This window comes from Macaca mulatta, chromosome 5, assembly GCF_049350105.2.
Source record: "Macaca mulatta isolate MMU2019108-1 chromosome 5, T2T-MMU8v2.0, whole genome shotgun sequence".
NCBI classification, from domain to species: domain Eukaryota; kingdom Metazoa; phylum Chordata; class Mammalia; order Primates; family Cercopithecidae; genus Macaca; species Macaca mulatta.
This window is the reverse complement of record NC_133410.1, coordinates 115,135,056-115,159,164: the sequence shown is the minus strand read 5'-3', so window position 1 is coordinate 115,159,164 and position 24,109 is coordinate 115,135,056. Positions and strand designations below refer to the sequence as shown.

The following is a 24,109-nucleotide window of genomic DNA, read 5'->3' as shown; positions in this document are numbered from 1 at the left end:
GCAATTCCACTGCTGGATATATATCCAAAAGAAAAGAAATCAGTATAGTGAAGAGATATCTACATTTACATGTTTATTTCAGTACTATTCACAATAGCCAAGATATGGAATCAACCTAAGTGTCCATCAACAGAAGAAGAGATAAAGAAAATATGGTACATATATATGATGGAGTACTATCCAGTCATAAAAATGAAATAAATCTTGTCATTCACAGCAACACGGATGAGCTTAGAGGACATTATGCTAAATAAAATAAACCAGGCACAGACAGACAAATATCACATGTTCTCACTTATATTTGGAAGGTAAAAAAAGTTGGTCTTAAAGAATTAGAGAGTAAAATAGTGGTTACTAGAGCCTGGAAAGGACAGACGTTGGTTAATGGATATAAAATTACAGCTAGATAAGAAAAATAAGTTCCTGGGTTCTACAGCACTGTTTGGTGACTATAATTAATAACAGTTCAAATAGCTGGAAGAGCAGATTTCAACTGTTCCTAACACAAAGAAATGATAAATGTCTGAGATGATGAATATGCTAATTATACTAATTTGATCATTACGCATTGCATACATGTATCAAAATATCACATTGTTCCCCATAAATATGCACAATTATGTGTCAATGAAAAAATAATAAATATAATTAAATTTAAACATTTTTTAAAGAAATTTGAAGCTGAAAAACCAATGCTAAGTGGTCTTAAGTCGTAGTACGTATAAGCAAATATAATCCCTTTCTGTGGGAATTTATCCTTAATCCAAGTCCCACAAGACACCACAGATTGAGGTAACCCCAAATGAATTCACAGTCTAAAATTACAAAACTCACAGGAAAATAAGGTACCAGAAATAAAGTCAACAGAAAAAACAAACAGCAGAATTATACCTCTATGAACATTAAGTATTAGAAATAACAAGTACAAAATATAAAATAATGATTATCTATTAGAAATAACAAATATAAAATATAAAATAACTATGTTTGAAAAATTATAAAGAAGAAACAAAAACAAACCAAATATAATCTCCAGCAAAGAAAAATATAATCACTCAACTTAAAACCAAACAATAAAACAATATTTCTCAACAATATTTTAAACAATTGGAGAAAATGGATTATAAATTGGGCATTAGATGATCATTAAAGTTTGTTAATTTTTATTAGGTATGATAATGGCATTGTGATTATTTAAGATATCAGTATTTTTAAAATATGAGTCCTAACGTATGACATGTTACCTGGAATTTTTTTTTTTCAAAATATGTCAGCAAAGAAAAAACAGTAACAAATAAAACAAATGTAGAAAAATGTGAGAAATATTAAATCTAAGTGGTGTGTGTGTATACATAATTTTCATAATAAAAATAAAATGAAAACTCAACTGATAGTGTAATCAGAATGTTAGATAAAGCCAAAGGGAGATTTACAGAATTATTAGACAGATCTGAAGACAGTATCCAAATTATGAATAAAACTTAAAGAGAAAAGAAAACTCACCTTCCTTTGGGCTGACTGCTGCAGGGAGAACATTCCAATCAACAGTCCAAGTAGGGCAAGGGTGGGGAGAAAACATCACTTCAATGCCCTTTTCCTAGAAAAGGAAACAGCATTTTTCTAAATTAAGGAATTAATATAGTCTTATTATATTCTTGAAGGCTAAAAATTATATTTCTATATTGGTAAGGAGGCAGATAAACAGTAATAATCATCAGCTATTCCCAAAAGTACATATTTTAATTAAATAAAAATACAGTGTGTTGAGTATTTTGACATCACACTATCCTATTTTTTTATATTGAGATAAAAAATAAGATCTTTGACAAACCTGAGAGAAACAAGAAATGGGGAAAGGATTCCCTATTTAATAAATGGTGCTGGGAAAATTGGCTAGCCATAAGTAGAAAGCTGAAACGGGATCCTTTCCTTACTCCTTATACGAAAATTAATTCAAGATGGATTAGAGACTTAAATGTTAGACCTAATACCATAAAAATCCTAGAGGAAAACCTAGGTAGTACCATTCAGGACATAGGCATGGGCAAAGACTTCATGTCTAAAACACCAAAAGCAACGGCAGCAAAAGCCAAAATTGACAAATGGGATCTCATTAAACTAAAGAGCTTCTGCACAGCAAAAGAAACTACCATCAGAGTGAACAGGCAACCTACAGAATGGGAGAAAATTTTTGCAATCTACTCGTCTGACAAAGGGCTAATATCCAGAACCTACAAAGAACTCAAACAAATTTACAAGAAAAAAACAAACAACCCCATCAAAAAGTGGGCAAAGGATATGAACAGACATTTCGCAAAAGAAGACATTCATACAGCCAACAGACACATGAAAAAATGCTCATCATCACTGGCCATCAGAGAAATGCAAATCAAAACCACAATGAGATACCATCTCACACCAGTTAGAATGGCGATCATTAAAAAGTCAGGAAACAACAGGTGTTGGAGAGGATGTGGAGAAATAGGAACACTTTTACACTGTTGGTGGGATTGTAAACTAGTTCAACCATTATGGAAAACAGTATGGCGATTCCTCAAGGATCTAGAACTAGATGTACCATATGACCCAGCCATCCCATTACTGGGTATATACCCAAGGGATTATAAATTATGCTGCTATAAAGACACATGCAAACGTATGTTTATTGCAGCACTATTCACAATAGCAAAGACTTGGAATCAACCCAAATGTCCATCAGTGACAGACTGGATTAAGAAAATGTGGCACATATACACCATGGAATACTATGCAGCCATAAAAAAGGATGAGTTTGTGTCCTTTGTAGGGACATGGATGCAGCTGGAAACCATCATTCTTAGCAAACTATCACAAGAACAGAAAACCAAACACCGCATGTTCTCCCTCATAGGTGGGAACTGAACAATGAGATCACTTGGACTCGGGAAGGGGAACATCACACACCGGGGCCTATCATGGGGAGGGGGGAGGGATTGCATTGGGAGTTACACCTGATGTAAATGACGAGTTGATGGGTGCAGCACACCAACATGGCACAAGTATACATATGTAACAAACCTGCACGTTATGCACATGTACCCTACAACTTAAAGTATAATAATAATAAATAAATTTAAAAAAAAAAGTAATGCTATTTTAAAATTATGACTAGAAGATCCATAGAAGTAATAAGCTACCTAGAAATATATTGGATATCAAAGAGAAAGTTCAGCTGAAGATGAAAATGTTATCAAAAACAATCCACATAGAAATAATAAAGAACTCTGCATATGTCCATCAAGGTCTCCGTTTACATATATGAAAACCACCACAGCCTAAAAGCTACCACTTTAACACATACCCCAAAACACCACTCATACTAGTCTTTTAGAAGCGTCTTTAATGTCACTAGAGAAAAATTTCTCCGGTTTAACCAAATAGTTCCCAATATTTTCAAGAATTAGAACCACTTTTCAATATATTAAAAAAATTGCAGGATCCTTCTCTGTCTTAGAAGCTGTACATTTGTTTATTTCATCTATGTACAGTGGCATGGCATACACATGGATTCACAGATCCCTTCCAATCACATTCCAGGTCCATAGTCCACAGTGTATATCTATATCTATATCTATATCTATATCTATATCTATATCTACATCTACATCTATATCTATGTTTAGATATCTCCATGGCTCAGTTACTTTTATCTTTAGGAATAACCTATTCAAATAAAAAATCTCTGAAATTCCAGTATTAAATGCTTTGTATCAGTTTATGAGATTACTTTCCATTACAAAAACTAGCTGAATTTGCGTCCCAAAGGAGATAGTACAAAGAATCTTTCATTAGGGCTAGAGATATGGTTATTGGTCTACAAGCCCTGTGCACTCATTTGCCTCCAGAAAGATAAACACATCTCTCTGACATCATCTACCTGTCTTCTATCTCCTTCAGTCTAGCCACACTGACTTTCTTGCTATTTCTCATTTCACTAAACTCATTCTTACCTTAGGGTCTTTTAAAAAACACAACTATATTGAGATATAATTTATATATAATACCACACAATTTCTCCTTTTAAAGCATCCAATTCAGTGGTTTTTAGAATATTCACAATTCAACCATTGCCACTATCTATTTTAAGATATTTTCATCATTTCATCATTTCCAAAAGAAGTTGCATATCCACTCAAGAGGTGAACCAGAGGTCCCTTGGCAGTGTAGTCATATAATCAAGACACATCAAAATCTAGACATGCCTCAATAACTTCTAAAATCAACTATATAATCATGTTTCATTACTTAATCAATAGGCCACAGAGCTTAGATGAAGAGTTAAGGAATTGGTATCCTTACCAAAGTCTTCCTGTCCATCTCTAAATCAGTAAACTCTGTTAACTACAGAACTCAATTACTTCCTAACCCAAATAGGGAAATAAAATATTTTTCCAGTGCAACTCGATGGATAACTTAAATTACTTCATGAATTTTCTATTCAAATAAATCTTCACATCACCTATTAAAAGCAAAAATATTTTTGCAGATCATTTCAAATGTTAGGGAAAGGAAAGCCCATTGTTGAAAACTTTACAATTAGTACTACTGAAAACAAACTATGCCCCAGTGAGAAAAAAATAAAGCATATGCTTTTTCTGTTTTTGAAACAGGGTCTAACTCTGTCGCCCAGGCTTGTTATATAACAAAAACATTAAAATCAAAGATTAAAGTAAAAATAAAATTAGAAGAATTCCAAAATTACAAATTTAAATAAAACCTTGGAAAGTAAATTGAGATATTAATCTTTATATTTCTTTTCTTTTTTTTTTTTTCCCGAGGTAAGAGTCTCACTTTGTCGCCCAGGCTGGAGTACAGTGGCACAATCTCGGCTCACTGTAACCTCCACCCTCCCAAGTTCAAGCTATTCTGGTGCCTCAGCCTCCTGAATAGCTGGGACGACAGGCACATGCCACCACACGCAGCTAATTTTTGTAATTTTAGTAGAGACAGGGTTTTGCCATGTTGCCCAGACTGGTCTCGAACTCCTGACCTCAAGTGATAGGCCTGCCTCAGCCTCTCAAAGTGCTGGCATCACAGGTGTAAGCTACTATGTCCAGCCTCATCTTTATATTTCTTTAACTTGAAATCATTATCCAAACTAAAAAAGGCTGAGACCAAAACTTTACAACAGAAAAAGATTATGTTAAAATAGTACACTTGACCAGGTATGATGCTACCTTGGTCAATATCCTGAATATTAAAAGAAAAAAAAAAAGTTTTGAGAAAAATGCTTTTTAAAAGTATATATTGTGACTTACTTGGCTCCAAAAATACATAATACTAAAAGTTTTAAATTTAGTATACTTCACATAAATGAAAAAAGTAGCAGAAATATTAACTGGCAAAGAGTGAAGTAAGAAAGCTACAAATAAAATTTATATAAAAAAAAATGTCAACAAATGTACAAGTTTGAGCAGAATGCTCAGCAACATTATCATATAGAATTTTTGAAAGAAAATGTTAATAACACAATTAAGTACCATTAACTTGGCCATGGTTGGTCTTGGTCCTCCTATAAATAAAGGATCGCTGTGCTCTTCTACACCTGGGACTTCACTTAAGTTTGGACGCTGCTCAGTTGAGACTGTCAACAACTTTGGTAAATGGAGAAATTGGATCCCACACTTAGAAGCTGCTGTTTTTACTCTTGGCACTTCCTGAATCCTCTGGTACCAAGAGGCTAGCAATGGAAATTCTACCAGCTTCTCAGAAAATTTCTTGCAGATAATTACCTAGGTAGGAAAATAATAAAACACATTATTATATATCTTTTGTTTGTAACAGCTGCGTTGAGGTAACTTTACAAACCACAACATTCACACATCTAAATGTATAGTTCAAACAATGAGTTGTAGTAAATGTATGCAGTAATGCAACCACCTAGTTTTAGTACACTTACGTCACCCCTGAAATTTCCCTTGTGACCATGTGCACTCTATCTGTGCTTCCACAGTCAGTTGCAGACAACCACTGATGGGCTTTCTATGTTTATAGTTTTGCCTTTTCCAGATTTTCATACAAATGGAATCATAAAATGTGGTTTTCTTTTATCAGTATTATGCTTTTGAAGTTAATCCATATAGTTACATTGACCAATTGTTTGTTTTTTTATTAAGAGTAGTAGTCATTGTGTGGATATACTGTATTTTCCTTACTCATTCACTTGTTGATAGATATTTGCATTTTCCCGGTTGTTGGCTATTATAAGTAATGTTGCTATACATTATAATGTAGCAGTGTTTATATGGAACTGTTTTTCATTTCTTTGGAAATCTAAGAGTCAAACTGCTAGGTTTTATGGTAACTGTATATTTAACTTTTATAGAAATTAAAATCTTCTCCACAGTTGCCATTCCATTTTACAATTCCCACTAGCAATCCATGGAGGTTCCAGTATCTCCACAACTTGTCAACACTTGGTATTATCAGTCTGTTTGATTTTAGTCATTCTTGTGGGTATATTACAGTGTCTCACTGTGATTTCAATTTGCATTTCCCTATGACTAATGATGTTGAGCAACTTTTCATGTGATTATTTGCCATTTGTATATCTTCTTTAGTGATGTGTCTTATATGTTATGATTAATTTCACAGCATAAAAATTGGAGCAACTCAGCAATGAGAAAATGAACACAATTAAAATGAGCAAAAGATCTGAGTAGACAACCAAAAAAGATACACAGATGGCAACTAAGTATATTAAAAAATGCTCATCATCATATATCATTAGAGAATTACAAGTTAAAACAAGGAAATGCAACCACACACCTATCAGAATGGCAAAAATCCAAAACACTGACAACTCCAAATGATGGTGAGCATGTGGAACAACAGGAACTCTCATTCATTGCTGGTGGGAATGAAAAATAGTACAGCCACTTTGAAAGACAGTTTAGCAGTTCCTTACAAAGGTAAATATACTCTTACCATACAATCCAATAATTGTGCTTCAAATGAGTTGAAAATGTATGCCCACACAAAAACCTGAACACAGATGTTAACAGCATCTTTATTCATAATTGCCAAAACTTGGAAGTAACCAAGATGCCCTTCAGTAGATGAATGGATAAACTGTCGTACAGCTATACAATGGAAAACAACCATCAATAGAAAAAGAAGAATATAATAATTCCAAAAAGAATCAACATATATAACAATGGCATTTGCAAATGTCTATGAATAATACAATTGAAAATCATTTTGGAAAATTTTACACCTTACATTCAACTGTCTATCATCTTTCATTGGTAGTATGTTTTTAACTCCCTCTAAGAACTCCTCTGTAATCAACTGCATTCCAATCTGGAAACCCTTTCATCTATAATTCATGGCCATGAACACATTCCTCTGTTCCTGACCCTCAGTATACTTGATAAGTTATTAACACACTGCATATAGAGAGTTAATTGGACAACATTATATCAAAAACCTAAAATCCTTAATATATACTTACACAAATTAGTTTAAGTGGTTAATGGGGAAAGAATTAAAATCAGTATTAACTTCCTCAACACAAATAATGTAACGCTTTTAAATTATCACAATTTAATATCTGTAGTCTATAATCATTGGTGTATTTTGAGGGGTCTCAAAAGAAATTTTTCAGCTTACTGCAGAAGTGTAAAAACGGAGAGCTTGTACTATTAATAGTGATCTAAAGTTCCATTTTTTTGTGTGTGTGAAGCTATCTTCTCTGTATGTGAACTATTAGGCAAAATCTAAATGATATTCCTTACCAATAATGTAAGAAGTATCTTTGAGAACCGTATTTTTAAAAATTACACAATGAGGTAAGGAGAACATTTTACTAAAGAAAATAGTAAAAAGATAAAAGAGAAAATTGTAAATATTTAAAACTAAAAAAGATAACTAGCATTATTTGGAAGACTTTTTTCCAAAAGCAGCACTTAAAGTAATACTTTCATTTTTTCAAACTAGAAAAATTTGAAATTGTTCCTCCTGACACAAACTCATATATTTTTGTTTTCCCTTGGTCAGATGCTTTCTCCCTAGCACTACCACCAAATTCTATTTTCTTTAAAATTTAGAGTGTTCTTGCTTCTTTGAGAGGCAATAAATGTTGTTTCCATAGAAACCACTATGTCACAAACACATTATGACTTATGATTATGAACAGATAGATAAATAAAAAGGTCAAGTCACAGGAAATCTCTACAAATATATCTAGCAGTAATATCAGAGCATGAGACAGAAAGGACAGAAAATTAATAAAAAATTCATACATATATATTATACTGTATTTTATGTGGACTTTAAGATTAAATGAGCACAAGTAATTGACTATAAGAACAAGGACTGTATCTAACTCTCTTTGAATACTGAAGCACTTAAAACACTGCCTTGCAAATAATACCCTGTTGAGTGAATAAACAAATGATAAAGAATCCATTTATTCAGAGAATAATCCCCTCAATATTTTTCAAGCTGCTATTTATCACTCATTTAGGGGTTGTGAAATCAACATAGCAGGTTTTTAAAAAATGAAATAGAAAATATCAGAGTACACATCCCATAAGTTTTTTTGTAATTATTTATATATTTTTTAACATATTATTTAAAGATACACATTTATTTCTACACTTATTCAACTTGTAAAATGTATTACAGTTGTCCCTCAGTACCCATGAAGGATTGGTTTCAGGACCTGTATCAGACACCCAAATCCACGGACACTCATACTCATGTCCTTGATATAAAATGGTGTAGTATTTGCATATAACCTATACACATCCTCTCCTATACTTTAAATCCTAGATTACTTCTAATACCTAATACAATATAAACACTATGCAAATAGTTATTCTGTATTGTTTAGGGGATCAGGACAAGAAAAAAGTCGGTACATGTTCAGTAGAGATGCAATTTTTTCCAAATATTTTAAATCTGCGGTTGGTTGAATACATGAATGCAGAACACATGGATATGGAGGGCCATCTGTATTTACTGAGTTAAAGTAAAAAAAAGTTTGAAAAATACTCTCTAAGGCACCCTGAGAGCCAAAAAGTTTATTAATTCTCTCAAGATTTCTGAATTGCTTGGAAATAGATTAGGTGCTACGGGAACAGATCTTTAGACATGATAATCACACTATAAATGTTCTCTTTTCTTCATCTTTCCTGTACTCTTCTTTTTAGTGACTTATTCTTATTTGTTAGATGTACGCGGCATCTTTCCTTTCTTTTGAAATGAAGTTGCAATTAAATAACAATAATTCATATTTAAAAGAAATTGAGGAGGTTTACTCTGTGTGACAGGCCACTCCATTTAATCAACATGCCAGGCCACTCTACTAATATCTAGACAGCTCAGAAGGTACTGAACCACATTCATTACACTCATGAAGATATATTTAAGGAAGTTGCTAATGAAAACTCTGTGAAATGAAAATTAAATTTCTTCATAAGAAATGATTACCAAATAGTTACCTGGCTCATAAGATCAAAACCATTATAAATATCACAGAGTTCTTTAAGGACAAGAAAAAAAAAAAAGATAATTTATTTTTAAAACAATGGTTTTTTAAAAAAAAAGTACAGCTACCAAAGCAAAAATAATATTTTAGTAACTCTGTAGTTAATTGTCAATAAAGGGCAAAAAAAATTGTCTGAATAAAAAGAGAAGCAAGACGTTGCATCTATTCAAAATATTTCTTCCTTTGCATTCCTTTACAATCACTTATTATATAAAATATTTTGTTATTTTATATCATTTCCTTAGTCATACCTCTTTGAAAATATACTCACAGATGTTTAGGTGAGCAGTGTAAGCAGAGAAAAAACAGTAAACAACCTATCTAAATGGAAATATAATCCCAGCTCTCCATTTTTTACTTATAAATTAGAAGTAGTGAGTTAAAGCTAAAAGCTCTTGAGGACCTAATGCATAGGAGAAGACACAGAAAATACAAATTTACCACTAAATAAGTAGCAGCTACCATTTTTGTAATATGCCAGCAAAAAGTGAGGTTCCCAATTTTATGCCAATGGGAACACAGGAAGAGGTATTTAGTTTTGCTAAAAAATCAATTTCTAAAAGAGGAATGATTTTACCTAAGCTAATAAAGGGGTGTGTGTGTGCGTGTGTGTGTGTGTGTGTGTGTATTTAATCTCAATTCAAAGCATCAGAAGTTAAAATGTAGAAAATCAAATCATAAGTGTTCAAATTACAAGATTTTATAAAATTATAAAATGCAACCTTTCTGTCTTATAGGAGTACAATAATGTTTTAAATACTTCTATCAAAGTGTATTTGCTTACTAGTACCACTTGAAAAATAACATACAATCTTCTAGTATTGGAACAGTAGGATTTTGCCCTAGTATAGCTATTCATTGCTACTTCTCCCATATGCTTGATACGCTATCTACCAGAAAATTCTAGTAAATGGATTAAAGAGGGGGAAACATGAGTGTACCTATTAATTTATTCCTTTTAAATCTATTTCTAAGACTTTTCAGAGGAGAGGGTATTGTCAGGCCCCTTTCCTTAAGAGGTGCTGAGCCATCACGGGTTAACTTTGTAAAGTAATAAAGTATTTTCTGGAAAAAAAGAGCTTGCAGCAGCTTTATACATAATACCTTAGCCCTTCCATGTTTGTCTCTGACTAATTAAAAAAAACAAAACCAAAAAAACACCTCATCCATTCTACTTGTTATTGTTTTCCATCTTTGGTTTTATTCTGTTTATCAGAACTGGGTATTTTCCCTAGTTCTTCTCATTTTGTCCCTTAGGAATTCAAACCTTGACTTAGCAAAACTGACTCCTTACTTTTATGTCCTTGACTTTATTCCTGTGACTAAATATTCTGTCCCTAGATTCAGTTTTATGCTTCTGGTAACTTGACCTTGATTACTGATGATGAACTTGATCCTGATTCTGATCATTTGGATGGTCACTCCATTCACCTCAATGTATGTTAATTCAAGCAAAAAGGCTTGCCAACATAACCACTCTATGAATTAAAATGACTTCTTTACTACCCAAGATGATTTAAAGGAGAAAAATATAACAAGTATCAAGGCTTTATCAAAGAAAGATGAATTCCTGAAAATATGAGGTGGGCGGATCACAAGGTCAGGAGTTCGAGACCAGCCTGGCCAACATGGTGAAACCCTGTCTCTAGTTAAAAAATAGAAAAATTAGCTGGGCATGGTGGCGTGCACCTGTAATCCCAGCTACTTGGGAGGCTGAGGCAGGAGAATTGCTTCAACTCAGGAAGCAGAGGTTGCAGTGAGCCAAGATTATACCACTGCACTCCAGCCTGGGTGACAGAGCAAGACTCCATCTCAAAAAAAAAAGAAAAAAAAAAAATCCAGTAAAAATACAAAGGAATGAAGGAAAATATTTCAAGAATTAGTTTACATATTCACATCATTTTAATAAATTTCTTCAATAAAGGAATGGATATGCTACTTTCATTCAATTCTGATGAAACTGGAAACACAGTTATCCAAAGAAGTCAAGAAGACAGAAGACCAAGTATTTCATAATGTATCAAATGACTGCTCTAATGACTGAACTTGGTAATAGAGGAGAGGGATCATGGAGAAGAGAATCTAGAAATCATTTGACTAGGAAAAAATTTACAAATCAATGTCTTCTTCCCACTCAACTCTGTGGACTCTATTAAATTATGACATTTGGCATTTAAAATACCAATCAACATCTAAACAATTCCTGGATCTCCCTATTTTTACATTGTTTTGGTTGCCAAGTTTGGTTCAATTTTGAGGAAAAGAGAAATGTTCTTTAAGAAAATGACAATTGATCAATACTGCCTAATTTACTTGTGAAGCAAAGCCTTCAAATACATAGATTTTCAATAGAAGTCTCTTCTGTCAAAAGATACCTGAATTGTTGGTGATATATAATGAGAATGAAATCTAATATCTGATTCCTTAGTAGGGAAAAGGGGGAAATGCTTCCAAGAAAAAAAAAAACAAAACAAAAGCAAAAAGCAATGCAGCTCTTGAAAACCAATTGGAAGGCTGCAGAGAGCTAAGCTTCCTATGTTCACTCTGGTATTATTTTCACCCTGTTCTTTTTTCCTGCACAGAAGGAATGTGTGTGTGCATGTGCGTGTGTGTGTGTGTGTGTGTGTGTGTGTGTGTGTGTATAAGACAGAGAGAGAGAGAGAGAGAGAGAGAGATCTTCCTACTCAGAAAACTTTCTATCCTCCCCCAGCACATAATAACAGAGCCAGCTACTTTAATCTCAGAGAGAACGGAGAAGCATACAGGTCAGAATAAAATATTTTCAATTTGATAATACCTAACATAAGATTAATTTAAGTGACTAATAATTATAAAATTTAGCTGACAAGATTTTTAGTTTTTGTTTTTTTTTAACTGGATCCTCTAATAGTAGAAGTCCAACGGACTATCCATGGTACCACAGAGCCGACTTGGACCTTCTAATATTAGAAAGTAATCACAATAGAAACTTGAAGTTAATAATAACAACTGTTAACATTTTAGCAATTTCACATTAAAAGTCATAATAATTACTAACATTGATTGACAGCTTACTATGTGCCAAGCACTGTTCTCCATACTTTACACAAACTTTCATTTGTTCCTTACATTTTTCCTCTTAGATAGGTACTATTATTATCTCCATTTTACAGATAAGAAAATGGAGAAAGACATTAATAACTTGCCCAGCAGCATACTGGCAATAAGAATGAGAATAAAAATTCAAACCTAGGCAATTTCATAGACCGAAACTCATAGTGATGTGTACAGTCCAGACGAAACCTTACCAAGAAATGATGGATACAGGGCAAGAGCACGATATCTGCCAGAGTGAAGTAAAGCCCTTCTGCAAACACATGCTCCAGAGGTGGAAGGTCGGAGGCTTTTGCTTTTCTGATGTGAGAAGGCTCTCTGTTGGTAGTAGCTGGTTCTTCCTGCACTGTGAGCTTTGAGAATGCCACTTTCAGTTCCAGACTCTCAGATGAAGAGTCCAACTCTTCAGATGTTTCCTGCGTGTGGACCTTGCTCTTTGCCTTTCCCTTAGTAAGGGGAGGCCCAACTCCATCAGCCTTCTGTTGCTTGAGTTTCTGCCTGCGGAGTTTATCATCATTATGCACTCTAACAGGCTCACTAAGCTTTTTCTCTAGCTGTAGTATTTCTACAGGTATAGTTGGGGGCTGGTCAGAAGATTCTCTGAGAAAATTCTCAATAGCCAAAGGGATGGTGAGTTCACATAGCCTGGTCCACTGACTAACCTACAAAACAAAAACAAAACAAGAAATGAAAGGATTTTTTAATTTCAACATAACTTGAGAAAAAATAACTGTCTTACTGGGAAATAAGTTTTGAGCTAAATCATCCCTGGGTTAGGCTTTTATGTTACATCAGGAGACACATCACGGTGTTTTAGAAGTAAAAACATTAAGCAAAAGAGGTTTAGCATTCCTGTATTCCCCTTACTAAATAAATCATTACTTCTTAAAGCCTTAAAAATATACCTCTCCTGTCCCACCATTTTCCTAGATCCTACAATAAGCAGGACTTCCAAAGCATTACTATTTGAGTTCCTATTTATATGTAAACATTCTGTTTAAAAATCAACATAACTAAAATAAAGAAAAAAAGTTATTTTCTAAAAATGTCTCCAAACTTTATAAATTAAGTCTTAATTCTTATTTTTCAATACTGCACTGAAATATTGGCACACGTAAAGGGTGTATTAGCCCATTTTGCATTGCTGTAAAGGAATAGGTGAGGCTGAGTAATTTATAAAGTGAAGAGGTTTATTTGGCTCATGGTTCTGCAGACTATACAAGAAGCATCTGCTTCTGGTCAGGACCTCAAAAAGCTTTTAGTCATGGTAGAAGGCAAAGAGAGAGCAGGTGTGTCGCATGGGGAGAGAGGGTGCAAGAGAGAGCAAGGAGGAGGTACCAGACGCTTTTCAACAGCTAGATCTCTAGTGAACTAACAGAGCAAGAACTCACACATTACCCCAGTGAGAGCACCAAGTCATTTATAAGGCATCTGCCCCCATGACGCAAACACCTCCTACCAGGTCCCACCCCCAACAATATTGGGGATCACATTTCAACATGAAATTTGGAGGGGATAAATATTCAAACTATATCAAAGGGCTACCTTATTTCATTGGTTACTGTGGTTTTTTAAAATAAACTTTTATTCCTAATAGGAAGTTAAAATATTAAATGGTCAAGTAATTATGTTATCACTCCACTCTATAGCTTCAAATAACAGAAAAGAGACATTATACTTACTTCAGCACAGGCTTTCAAGCAAGTCTTTTTAAAGCCCAGAAGTTCCAAAAGTTCCTTCTTTAAGGGGTCTGCTTCATAGGATTTCTGGATTATGTGTCTCAATACAACGGCAAGTCCTGCTCTACAAAAATTGTCTGATCGTTCTACTACTGCAGGCAAACAGCAATTCTGGACTATTGGTGGGAGCTCTTGCCTTGAAATAATCTGTATTTCAACATCCTGGATCAGATCATCTCTTAGTAGTGAACTATCTGTACTCACTTCTTTGGTGACAACTAAGCAAATTTTAAAGATTTTACAGTCACAGTAAGATAACAGAAATAAAGTTACAGATGTATGAAGAGGAAAGATGCATCCTTTTGTTTGGTGAGAAAAGTCCAGATACAGGTATTCTTCTTCTGTAAGACTTTTCTTTATGGCTTTCATTTTCTTCTTTCATTGAGTCACCTAAAGTATAAATTGTAATGATTATGGTCTTAGAATATAATCATTTAGAAGCTAAAAGATGAATGTTTCAAAAGCCTGTTCTAGAAATCAGTAAAAATTTGCAGTAGATAATAATGCTATGAGGTTTGTTTCTGAAGACTGACTAAATGACTTCCAAAAGAAAAAATTCCACCCTTTGCAATTGACTAGCATTAGAGGAAATTTTACAACAGCTCCTTTAAAATGAGCAAACCCCAGTGCTTCCCAATAGAGCCCTCCCAATCAAGTACTTTGGGGTCTCACTATAGGTGAGAACAGGAGATAAACAGAAGGGGAAATAAATTAACCAAGAATACTGAGAGCTGTCTGGGGATAATATCCTTGAGAAGTTTTACCAGTGCTGGTCCTTCCATACTGCTTCTTTTTTATGACCCTACAAAATAATAGGGAGGGGACATTCATTCTTTTAGGAGAAGTAGATTCTACTCAAGTGATAGCTGCTGAGTGCTAAATCATAATATAAAAATATTTAAATTTCCCCATAACATGGATAGTGAGAGCTGAGATATCTTAAAGTTAACATGTCCAAAATCTAGTTCCTTATTCTCTCCCACCCTCAAACCTGCTCCTTATGTGTCTTTCCCATCTCAGTTTACACCGTTCTTTTCCTTTACACCCCCATAACGAAACCCTCCAAGGTCTTCCCATTGTCCTTAGAGAAAAGCCAAAGTTTCTACAACAGCCTACAAAAATCTCCTTGATCTAATCCTCTTTTATGTCTCTGAGTTTGTCTCATTAACTCTCTTCATTGCTCACTGTTCCAGCCAAAGTAGATTGTTATTCCTCTAAAACAGCCATCTCCAACATTATTGGCACCACAGACCAGTTTCATGAAAGACAATTTTTCCATGAGGGGTTGGTAGGGGGATGGGGATGGTTTCCGGATGAAACCTCAGATCATCAGGCATTAGATTCTCATAAGGAACGTGCAACCTAGATTCCTCCTGCGTGCAGTTAATAGGGTTGGAGCACCTATAAGAATCTAATGTCATTGCTGATCTGACAGGAGACGACATTTAGGCAGTAACGCTGGCTTACTGCCACTCACCTCCCACTTTGAGGTGGGGTTCCTAACAGGCCCCAGACGGGTACTAGTCCTGGGCCATGGGTTGGGGGACCCCTGCTAAAACACTAGGTACATTCCCACATCAGGGCCTTTGCACTTGGTGTTTCCAGTACCTAAAACACTTCCTCACTTCCTTCAGGTATTTATTTATTCAATGGCAACTTCTTACTGAGATCCTCCCTGACTACTCAATTTAAATCACAAACCCCAGTCCCCACGCTCCCTGAAAAAATGGTGATATACCATATTTTATTATTTGTCTCCCACAACTAGAATGTTCCATGAGTAAAAATTTTTTGTTCACTGCTTTATATGCTTATTATATATATAAGCAAGCAGTATTTGACAAATGAAAGCAGAGATAAATATACACACTGGTTAAAGGTGCAAACACACACAGTCTTGAGATCAGATTCTTCATGGCTATTTTCAAGTCATATTCCTTAAGTTTTTTATCAATTGTCCTGTCTTTTTATGTTTATACATTTCCTGGGTCAAAAATTCCCAATGTTCTAATCCATAAATTACAATTATTCCAAAACTGACACTAGATGGCACTCTTTAAAAGCATTCATCATGGAAATATGTACCAGAAACATGACATATTAGAAGGAAAATTACTTTAAAAGCTTTTAAAAAGTACATATGCACCTCTCGTCTTTTAAGTGTATTCAAAATGTTAGTGTACACTTAATTTTAGAAAACCTTCACCATACTAAATTTTCTTTAATATTTTAAATTCCTTTTTTAAAAAAATCTGAAACAAAACCTGAACACTTTAAGCCTCTTAGTTCTTCATTCTTTAAAAGCAAATAACTTATAATCCATTATAAAAAAGAAATATAGTTAGTAAAGTATTATCTTATAAAGTTTCTTAATAATACAAATAATCACTACTGCTTTATTTTATATTTATTCTATTAAAATGTAACAGATACATACCATGATTTGTTACTTCTTAAAAGATTATCTGGGGGAAAATTATTTTACGTACTGTAAAAGGAACAACTTTTTAACTTACAGATGCCATTTTCTCCCTGAGCTTATTTTTTAAAATTTTTGTCACCGAGAGATAATTTTTAAACAAAAAGGTATTTATTAAAGATCAAAGGTCAGAGTTTGTTTTGTTTTGTTTTGTTTTTTAAATAAAGCTGAACAGAGCTCTGGAAACATTTTCATTATTAATATAACACCTTTATGCTATGAGTCCTTAAAAACAGTCAAACAAAGTGAGATCTGTAACAACACTAGGGCAAAAAGAACCAACCACACTTTCCAGGAATTAACAGTCTTTATGAGGAATTTGCTCTGGACTCACTCTCCTGCCAGTAGGATAATAAAAAGAAGACTGATCCCTAAGTGTTTCAAGAAAGCAGATTTGAAAGAAAACATGGCTGATTTCATCATTTGCCCAGCAGTCTAAAAAATAGTAATTATGAGCCTCATCGTAACACTTTTTAAAAACTGGAAACAAAGTCATGCTATCTAATAGCTTTTAAGATATGTAGAAATATATTTTTTAAAAAGTACGTCTATATTTGCCATGTTGCAAGGCACATAAGAATATGACAATAGGGTTTTAGACATATTCTATAAACTCTTCTCATTGTTAGCACTTAAAATGCTAAATGTCAGCAAAACAGAATAGCAATAACCTGCCCACGGTGATATCTAAAAATTAATGAGATGCCTGAGAGACAATGCAACAAAGTACTGTTGATTCTTAACGTATTTTCTTAAAAATATAGATGTTGGTTTTTCCCCTGGGAGATTAAAAATGTTACTTAATGATCTTAGAGTAAAAAAATAAAAAATTACTCTCCTTGAATGTTTCCCTATTATGTACTAATATAATTTTTTAAATAAATATTATTTAGTAAACCTGTACAAATGTGATGTTTTTGGCTTGCACTGTGCCTTTTTAGAGAGAAGAACCACTATTTGCTCCAAGTATGCAAATATCACAGACAAAAAAAAAAAATCCCTCCTCTTTTTTCTTTCCTAGCTTGAGAATGCCTTAGTTCATTCATTTTTCGTCATGATCTTTAAGAAGGTAGGTACTATAGACTCAACTTCTGTCTCTAGGGCTTCTGGGGCATAGCTCTTGTTACTCCATATTACATTCCTGCCAAGCACAGAAATAGAGTAATTTGCTCTTTCTCAGCTTTGACAGGTGCCACTCTCCAGAGAGGGAATGAGAAAGTAGCAGACAAAACCACAAACTTCAGGATATTAAATAGAGTGTGCATCTCTTTCCCGGACATGCCAGTTTGCTTGGGAATCTTGGTGAATTAATAAGTAGGTAAAAAGAAAAGATTATGGCTTTGATTTCATTACTCAGGAAAGTTCTAATGTATTTTTAAATGGTGGAATTAGTCATAGGTTTAATATTTAGGCATTCAGAATTTTTTTTTGCACTTTCATTCTAATGAATATATCTTAGCCTTGATAAAACACAGAGAATGAGAGAGACAAACAGTAAACTATTAAAAATAAGCATACTTCTCCACAGTCCAGAAAAAACAAAGCTTGAAAATTTTGTGATCAAAATTCAAGTCAAGATCTATGGCATTATGTACAACATTATATATTAGATAAATTATATATTATATAATGAAGACCAAAAAGTGCATAATTGCTGCAAATTATCAACCTGTGTTTTGTTTTTTGTTTTTTCAAATGAGTTATCTTTGTGACAATTTGATAGGAGTTCAATAAATGTTAGGTAAATAAAGTTTTAAATAGTACATACATTTTATCATCTACCTACTATGTGCTGAACACACAGAACATGTGCATTACTTCTAAAGCTCACAATCCTTAAAAGTATTTTATTTCCATTATAGAGATGAGAATTGTACATCAGTCCAAAAGTATTAATTAAATTTATAAAAGATCTTATTTAGAGACATTTAAGAATAGGTATTGTTCTAATATAATAGTACTATTTATAAATAAAATTTCATAAATTGAAGCAATTTTACCAAAGTGAAAATCGTCAGGTATTATGTTATTCTAAGCAAGTATGCTGGTCTCAGTAATCCTTGATATAAACTTCCATCCCTGGGTTATTTGACAAGTTTCTACACTGGATTAAATCCTTTGGCAATTCTTTCCTGATTCCTTTTATTGGCTACTCTGCAGATGGCTCAGTGACCCCAGCTCAGTGTTTTGCCCTGTTCTCAATCCACACTTCATCCTTTGAATACTGGTTTTCACACTTGTGATCATGCCACACAATTAGTTACACATTTTATAATGTAACACACAATACACTGAATAAAATGGAAACAAAAATGTCATGAAGCAATACTTATCCTACTATATGGGATAAATCTGATATTTTTTCCTCTGTGCTTGTTTTTTTAAATGCTGGTTGTTATTCATTACATTGATTTCCTGACTCATTAATGGGGCACAACTCACAATATGACAGCACTGTTCTGGGTGATCTCCAGTGCCATAGCTTTAAATATTATCTGACTCTTACATGTATATCCCAGCCATATCTTCTCCCCTAACTTCAGACTCCTGTATTCTACCTGACATCTCCATGTGGATGTTTTTCTAAACCTGCTCCTCTTCCCTTAGTGTTCTACTTCCTGGTAAAATGGGAACACCAATCAACCAGATGCTCAGGCCGAAAACTCAAAAGTCCCACTCAACTTCTTTTCTTCTCTCTCTCAGACCCTGCCATCTCTACCTTTGAAGTATATGCTAAATCCAACTCCTTAGCACCTCTACCACTACCACCTTAATCTAAGTCATCACCAGTGCTTACAAGGACTACTGCAAAAGCCTATTAACTGTTTTCCTCCACTTGCCATAAAACAGTCCATTCTCCAACAACAGGATGATCCTTAAAAACATAAATCAGATGTCTCCTGCTCAAAACCATCCAGTGGCTCTTCAGCACACTCAGAATAAAATCCAAATTTCCTATTATGGCCTATAGGCCTACTGTGACCCTAGCTATCCCTTTCTGACCTCATCTTTTATCCTTCTTCACTCCCTTCCAGCCACAGTTGTCCTTGCTGTTTTTGGAAGGTGCCAGAAATGCTCCCACTTGAGAATTTTTGTACTTGCTATTTCTTTGCCTAGAATGCTTTTCTCCAAGAGATTCACATGGCTTGCTCCCTCATTTCATTGATTTATCTGCATAAATATTAACTCAGAACAGCCTCTCCTGACTGCCTGAATTGAAAAAGCACTCCCTAGCCTCTTACCTAGCGTCCCTTTTTCTTCATAGCTCTTATCACCTAACACTATAATTTCTCCAGTGTTTAATGAACTCAAACTTTAGTTCAAGGAATGAATGTGCATACATGAATGTTAGAAATCACTGTCTGAGAGTACTATTAATAACTTTATTCTTGGTACAACATGAATTTCGTTCTTCATGACACCATTCTTTCTTTTCCAAATTAATAAATCTATTTTAAGGATCAACTAAGTATAAATTAAAATGAAGAAATAAGATCACCTTTGTAAGGTAAATTGGGAAAAATATAAATGGAATCTAACCAAACTCATAAATAGAGCAAGCACAGAAGTTTTTATGTATACTTATATCCAGGGCAAAGGAACTAAGAATCTTAACTAGACTTCATACATGTGCCTAGCGAGAATATTTATAAAACAAGAATTATAAAGTAATAGATTAGAGCCGAGACTGTTGAGCCAGACTACCTGGGTGCAAATATCCTGGTTCTGATTCTTAGTAGCTATAAAAAACTTTTCTGCATATCTGTTTCCTCACTTATAAAATGGAGACAATAACTGTACCTATCATGTAGTGTGCTGTACAGAACAAAGCTTGTCACATATTAAGTCCTTAAATAAATACTAGCTACTATTATTTCTTTATAATTTATAAGCAAATTCCTTACCAATTGGCACTATTAAAATATGCAAACTTTGGGCCAGGCACGGTCGCTCACACCTGTAATCCCAGCACTTTGGGAGGCTGGGGTGGATCACCTGAGGTCAGGAGTTCGAGACCAGACTGACCAACATGGAGAAACCCCGTCTCTACTAAAAATACAAAAAAAAAAAAAATTAGCCAGGCGTGGTGGGGCATGCCTGTATTCCCAGCTACTCGGGAGGCTGAGACAGGAGAATTGCTTGAACCTGGGAGGGAGAGGTTGCGGCGAGCCGAGATGGTGCCATTGCACTCCAGCCTGGGCAACAAGGGGAAAACTCCATCTCAAAAAAAAAAAAAAAAAAAAAAAAAAGCAAACTTTGATGGGCAAAACCCAAATTATGCTTCATATTTTCAAGCGTCTTTCCATGAAAGGTAAGGGATTTATATTGACTGAAAATTTTTTCCCACCCAAACACTGAAAAAACATAGTTGTTACTGAGACTGAAAGCCAGGGAATCATGAAAGGTAAAATATAAATGTGAAACCCGTAATCCATGTGCATACTAACCCATTGTACAAAATAAGAAGTTCAACACAGTTTATAAGTATGAAAAATCACAAACTGCTTTCTTAAAGATTAAAATTTAAACCTGCTAAAAACTCTCTCCTACATCATATGTTCAATATTTTGAATTTTATAACTTAGCTTGGATTTTATGTTTTTCATAAAACAACACTATTTGGTTGAATATTGCACCCTATTTTATTACAATAACATAGATTTAACCAAAAAAAACCAACAACAACAACAACAAAAAAGCTTGCCCCTCAACAGATAGCAGCCAATTACCTTAAATATTTAAAGTCAAAAAAGATAAGAAAAAAACTGAGATTTTTTCAAGCTCATTAAATATGTAATATGGGATGCAGTTAAGTCCTAGAGAACAAAAGCCAATGATTAAAATTAGCTGTTTTCTTATCTGGTAAAGAAGTAGGAAAAAAGTTTTTAAGTGAAAAGCTTACTGTAACCTTAGCCATAAACAAAGGGTGTAATCTTCTCTCTGGAGACCCCCAGGGAATCATCTGTTGCCATGGAGTCATAATGCCTGCAGCTAAACCAGACCTCATAATTAACAGTGATCCACAGCGCAAATGGCTAACATCAAGTACGAAATAAAATTACTTAATTTTCACAGCAAACAATACCTGTGCTTGTTTTAACGTACATGGTTTAAATATCTGCATTCCAAGTGTTCCAATATTCTGCATAACAGAATTCCATAAACTACATTAAATACCTTAGAATAAACACACACACACCAGGGAACCGTGTATACTACAGATGTATTAGTTAGCTGGCTCCAGAATTTGTTAATTTTGAGGGCTGCTAAATTGTTGCTATTAGAAAGGCTAATTGGATATTCAGTATTTATTCTTTGTTAGAAAAGCTAATTGGATACTCAGTATTTATTTTTATTTAAAAATCACAGATGATACAAAAGCTACAAGTAAAACAAATTTAAAAAAGCAAAAACAGGCCCGGCGCGGTGGCCCACGCCTGTAATCCCAGCACTTTGGGAGGCCGAGGCGGGCGGATCATTTGAGGTCAGGAGTTTGAGACCAGCTTGGCCAACATGGTGAAACTCCGCCTCTACTAAAAATACAAAAATGAGCCGGGTGTGATGGTGGGCGCCTGTAATCCCAGCTACTCGGGAGGCTGAGGCAGAAGAATTGCTTGAGCCCGGGAGGCGGATGTTGCAGTGAGGAGAGATCAGGCCATTGCACTCCATCCCCAGGCGACTGAGAGAGACTCCGTCTCAAAACAAAACAAAACAAAACAAAACAAAAACTTGATGGGCCCACTATTAGAGACGCTCAAGTTTGAGCTCTGTTTAAATTAAAGCAAAAAAAAAAAGTTTAAAATATATAAAATAAAAAGAACTGATGATTCTCAAATCTCATTGACCTTTTCAGTCTTATTTTTGAAGTGAGACCTCACAAAATGATACCTACAGGTGTAATACACGATTTTTAGTAATGAGTATGCTTAAAGCAATCCTCTCAGTGGTGTGTGCCCCCAATCAGGCAGTTTAAAAAAAAAAAAAAAACCACATAGCTTAATGTTTGATTTATTAAATATGACAGCGAATCATTTAGTTGTGTTATAACAGTTTATTATCATGGATTTAAATAACCATGTTTACATGTTTAAAATTATCACATCACTAGTTCTTGCTAGCTTTTGCCTTTTCTCCTGTAAGCACTGCTTTTACCGATAAGCTTAGATAAAATAGAAATACACCACCTTCTTTATCAATAATGTAGCACACGATACATTACTAAGGCTGGCATTTTCTTGATATTCAAGAATTTATGACAAGGAATGGGATCCTGGCATTAAGAATAAAGAGGAAAAAAACAAGTCATCTAATCCCAAAACCAGGTGGAAAGTTGGGATGGAAGTACGTGTATTAGCAAACGTTTTTGAAGCCAAAGCAATTTTCATGCAAGTTAAACTTTCTACAGAAGTTAAAAACCGAAGAGATACTGCTGTGATGACAAAACATAAGCGAATGGCCCAAAATGAGGCAAGTCCTTTGGAGTAAATGTTAGGTAGTATTCACATAGAACTGCTTTCTGCAATTAGGAAGGGCTGGAATGGAAAACTCAATGCCAAAGAGAGAAGAGAAGTTAAAAGTGTGACCCAAGAGGTCTGAAATTACACTTAACAGCAAATATCAAACCACCCCCACCAACGCCTCCAACTGGAAGCTGTCCCATTTCTCCAGCAGAGGAAGACACTAGGGATTGGCTAGGAGGAAACTGGGAAACGCGTACTACTGAGGAGCCCAGAGCCCTCAACCCGCACCTTCAGCAGGAGTGGCCAAAAAGGAGTTTGAGGCGGCCCCAGGGCTGGAGAAACATCAGGACGATGATACCACGCCCTTATCCTTCCCACCCTTTCCCCGCATCCTCAGCCCTATAGACCTCCGAAGAAAAGAGCGGTCCTTTGGGGGTCGCGGAGGCTGAGAAGCCGGCGGCCCGAGCGCCCTCTTTACCTGGTCGCAGAGGCGCGGCCAGGCAGGTAGGGTGCGTGAGCGTGTCGGCGACCTGGGCCGCCTGCGCCTTCCCGCCCAGCCCGAGCTGGAATTCCCAGGCTGCCTCTGGGAGCTGCTGCCCGCAGACCGCTCGCTTCCACAGAGGCCAGAAGAAAAACGACAGCTAGTTTATCTGGAAAACACTCCCGCCGGCCGTCATTCATAATCCGGCGGACCGGAAAAAGGGAAGTAACGTCACTTCCTACTGTCGTACTGCCAAACGTTTCCCCCGCCCCTACTGTGGGAACCTTTGTTTTTCTGCTTTCGGAGCCGGCCAGTGCGGGGACC

At 35.0% G+C, this 24,109-nt stretch overlaps 1 protein-coding gene across 3 annotated transcripts in view; it reads right to left on the bottom strand.

The window, feature by feature from the left end:
* The window catches only part of GSTCD (glutathione S-transferase C-terminal domain containing), a 132,294-nt gene extending 108,279 nt beyond the window's left edge, over positions 1 to 24,015 (bottom strand). The window contains exons 1-5 of one of the 3 annotated variants that reach the window (XM_015138905.3): positions 23,593 to 24,015; positions 14,308 to 14,754; positions 12,820 to 13,287; positions 5,520 to 5,771; positions 1,504 to 1,597 (exon numbers count right to left, since the gene is read on the bottom strand). In XM_015138905.3, the coding sequence (XP_014994391.1) occupies positions 1,504 to 1,597; positions 5,520 to 5,771; positions 12,820 to 13,287; positions 14,308 to 14,733 (1,240 nt within the window). In that variant the 5' untranslated portion in view covers positions 14,734 to 14,754; positions 23,593 to 24,015. 3 annotated transcript variants of the gene reach the window in all.
* Positions 24,016 to 24,109: the final 94 nt, after the last annotated feature.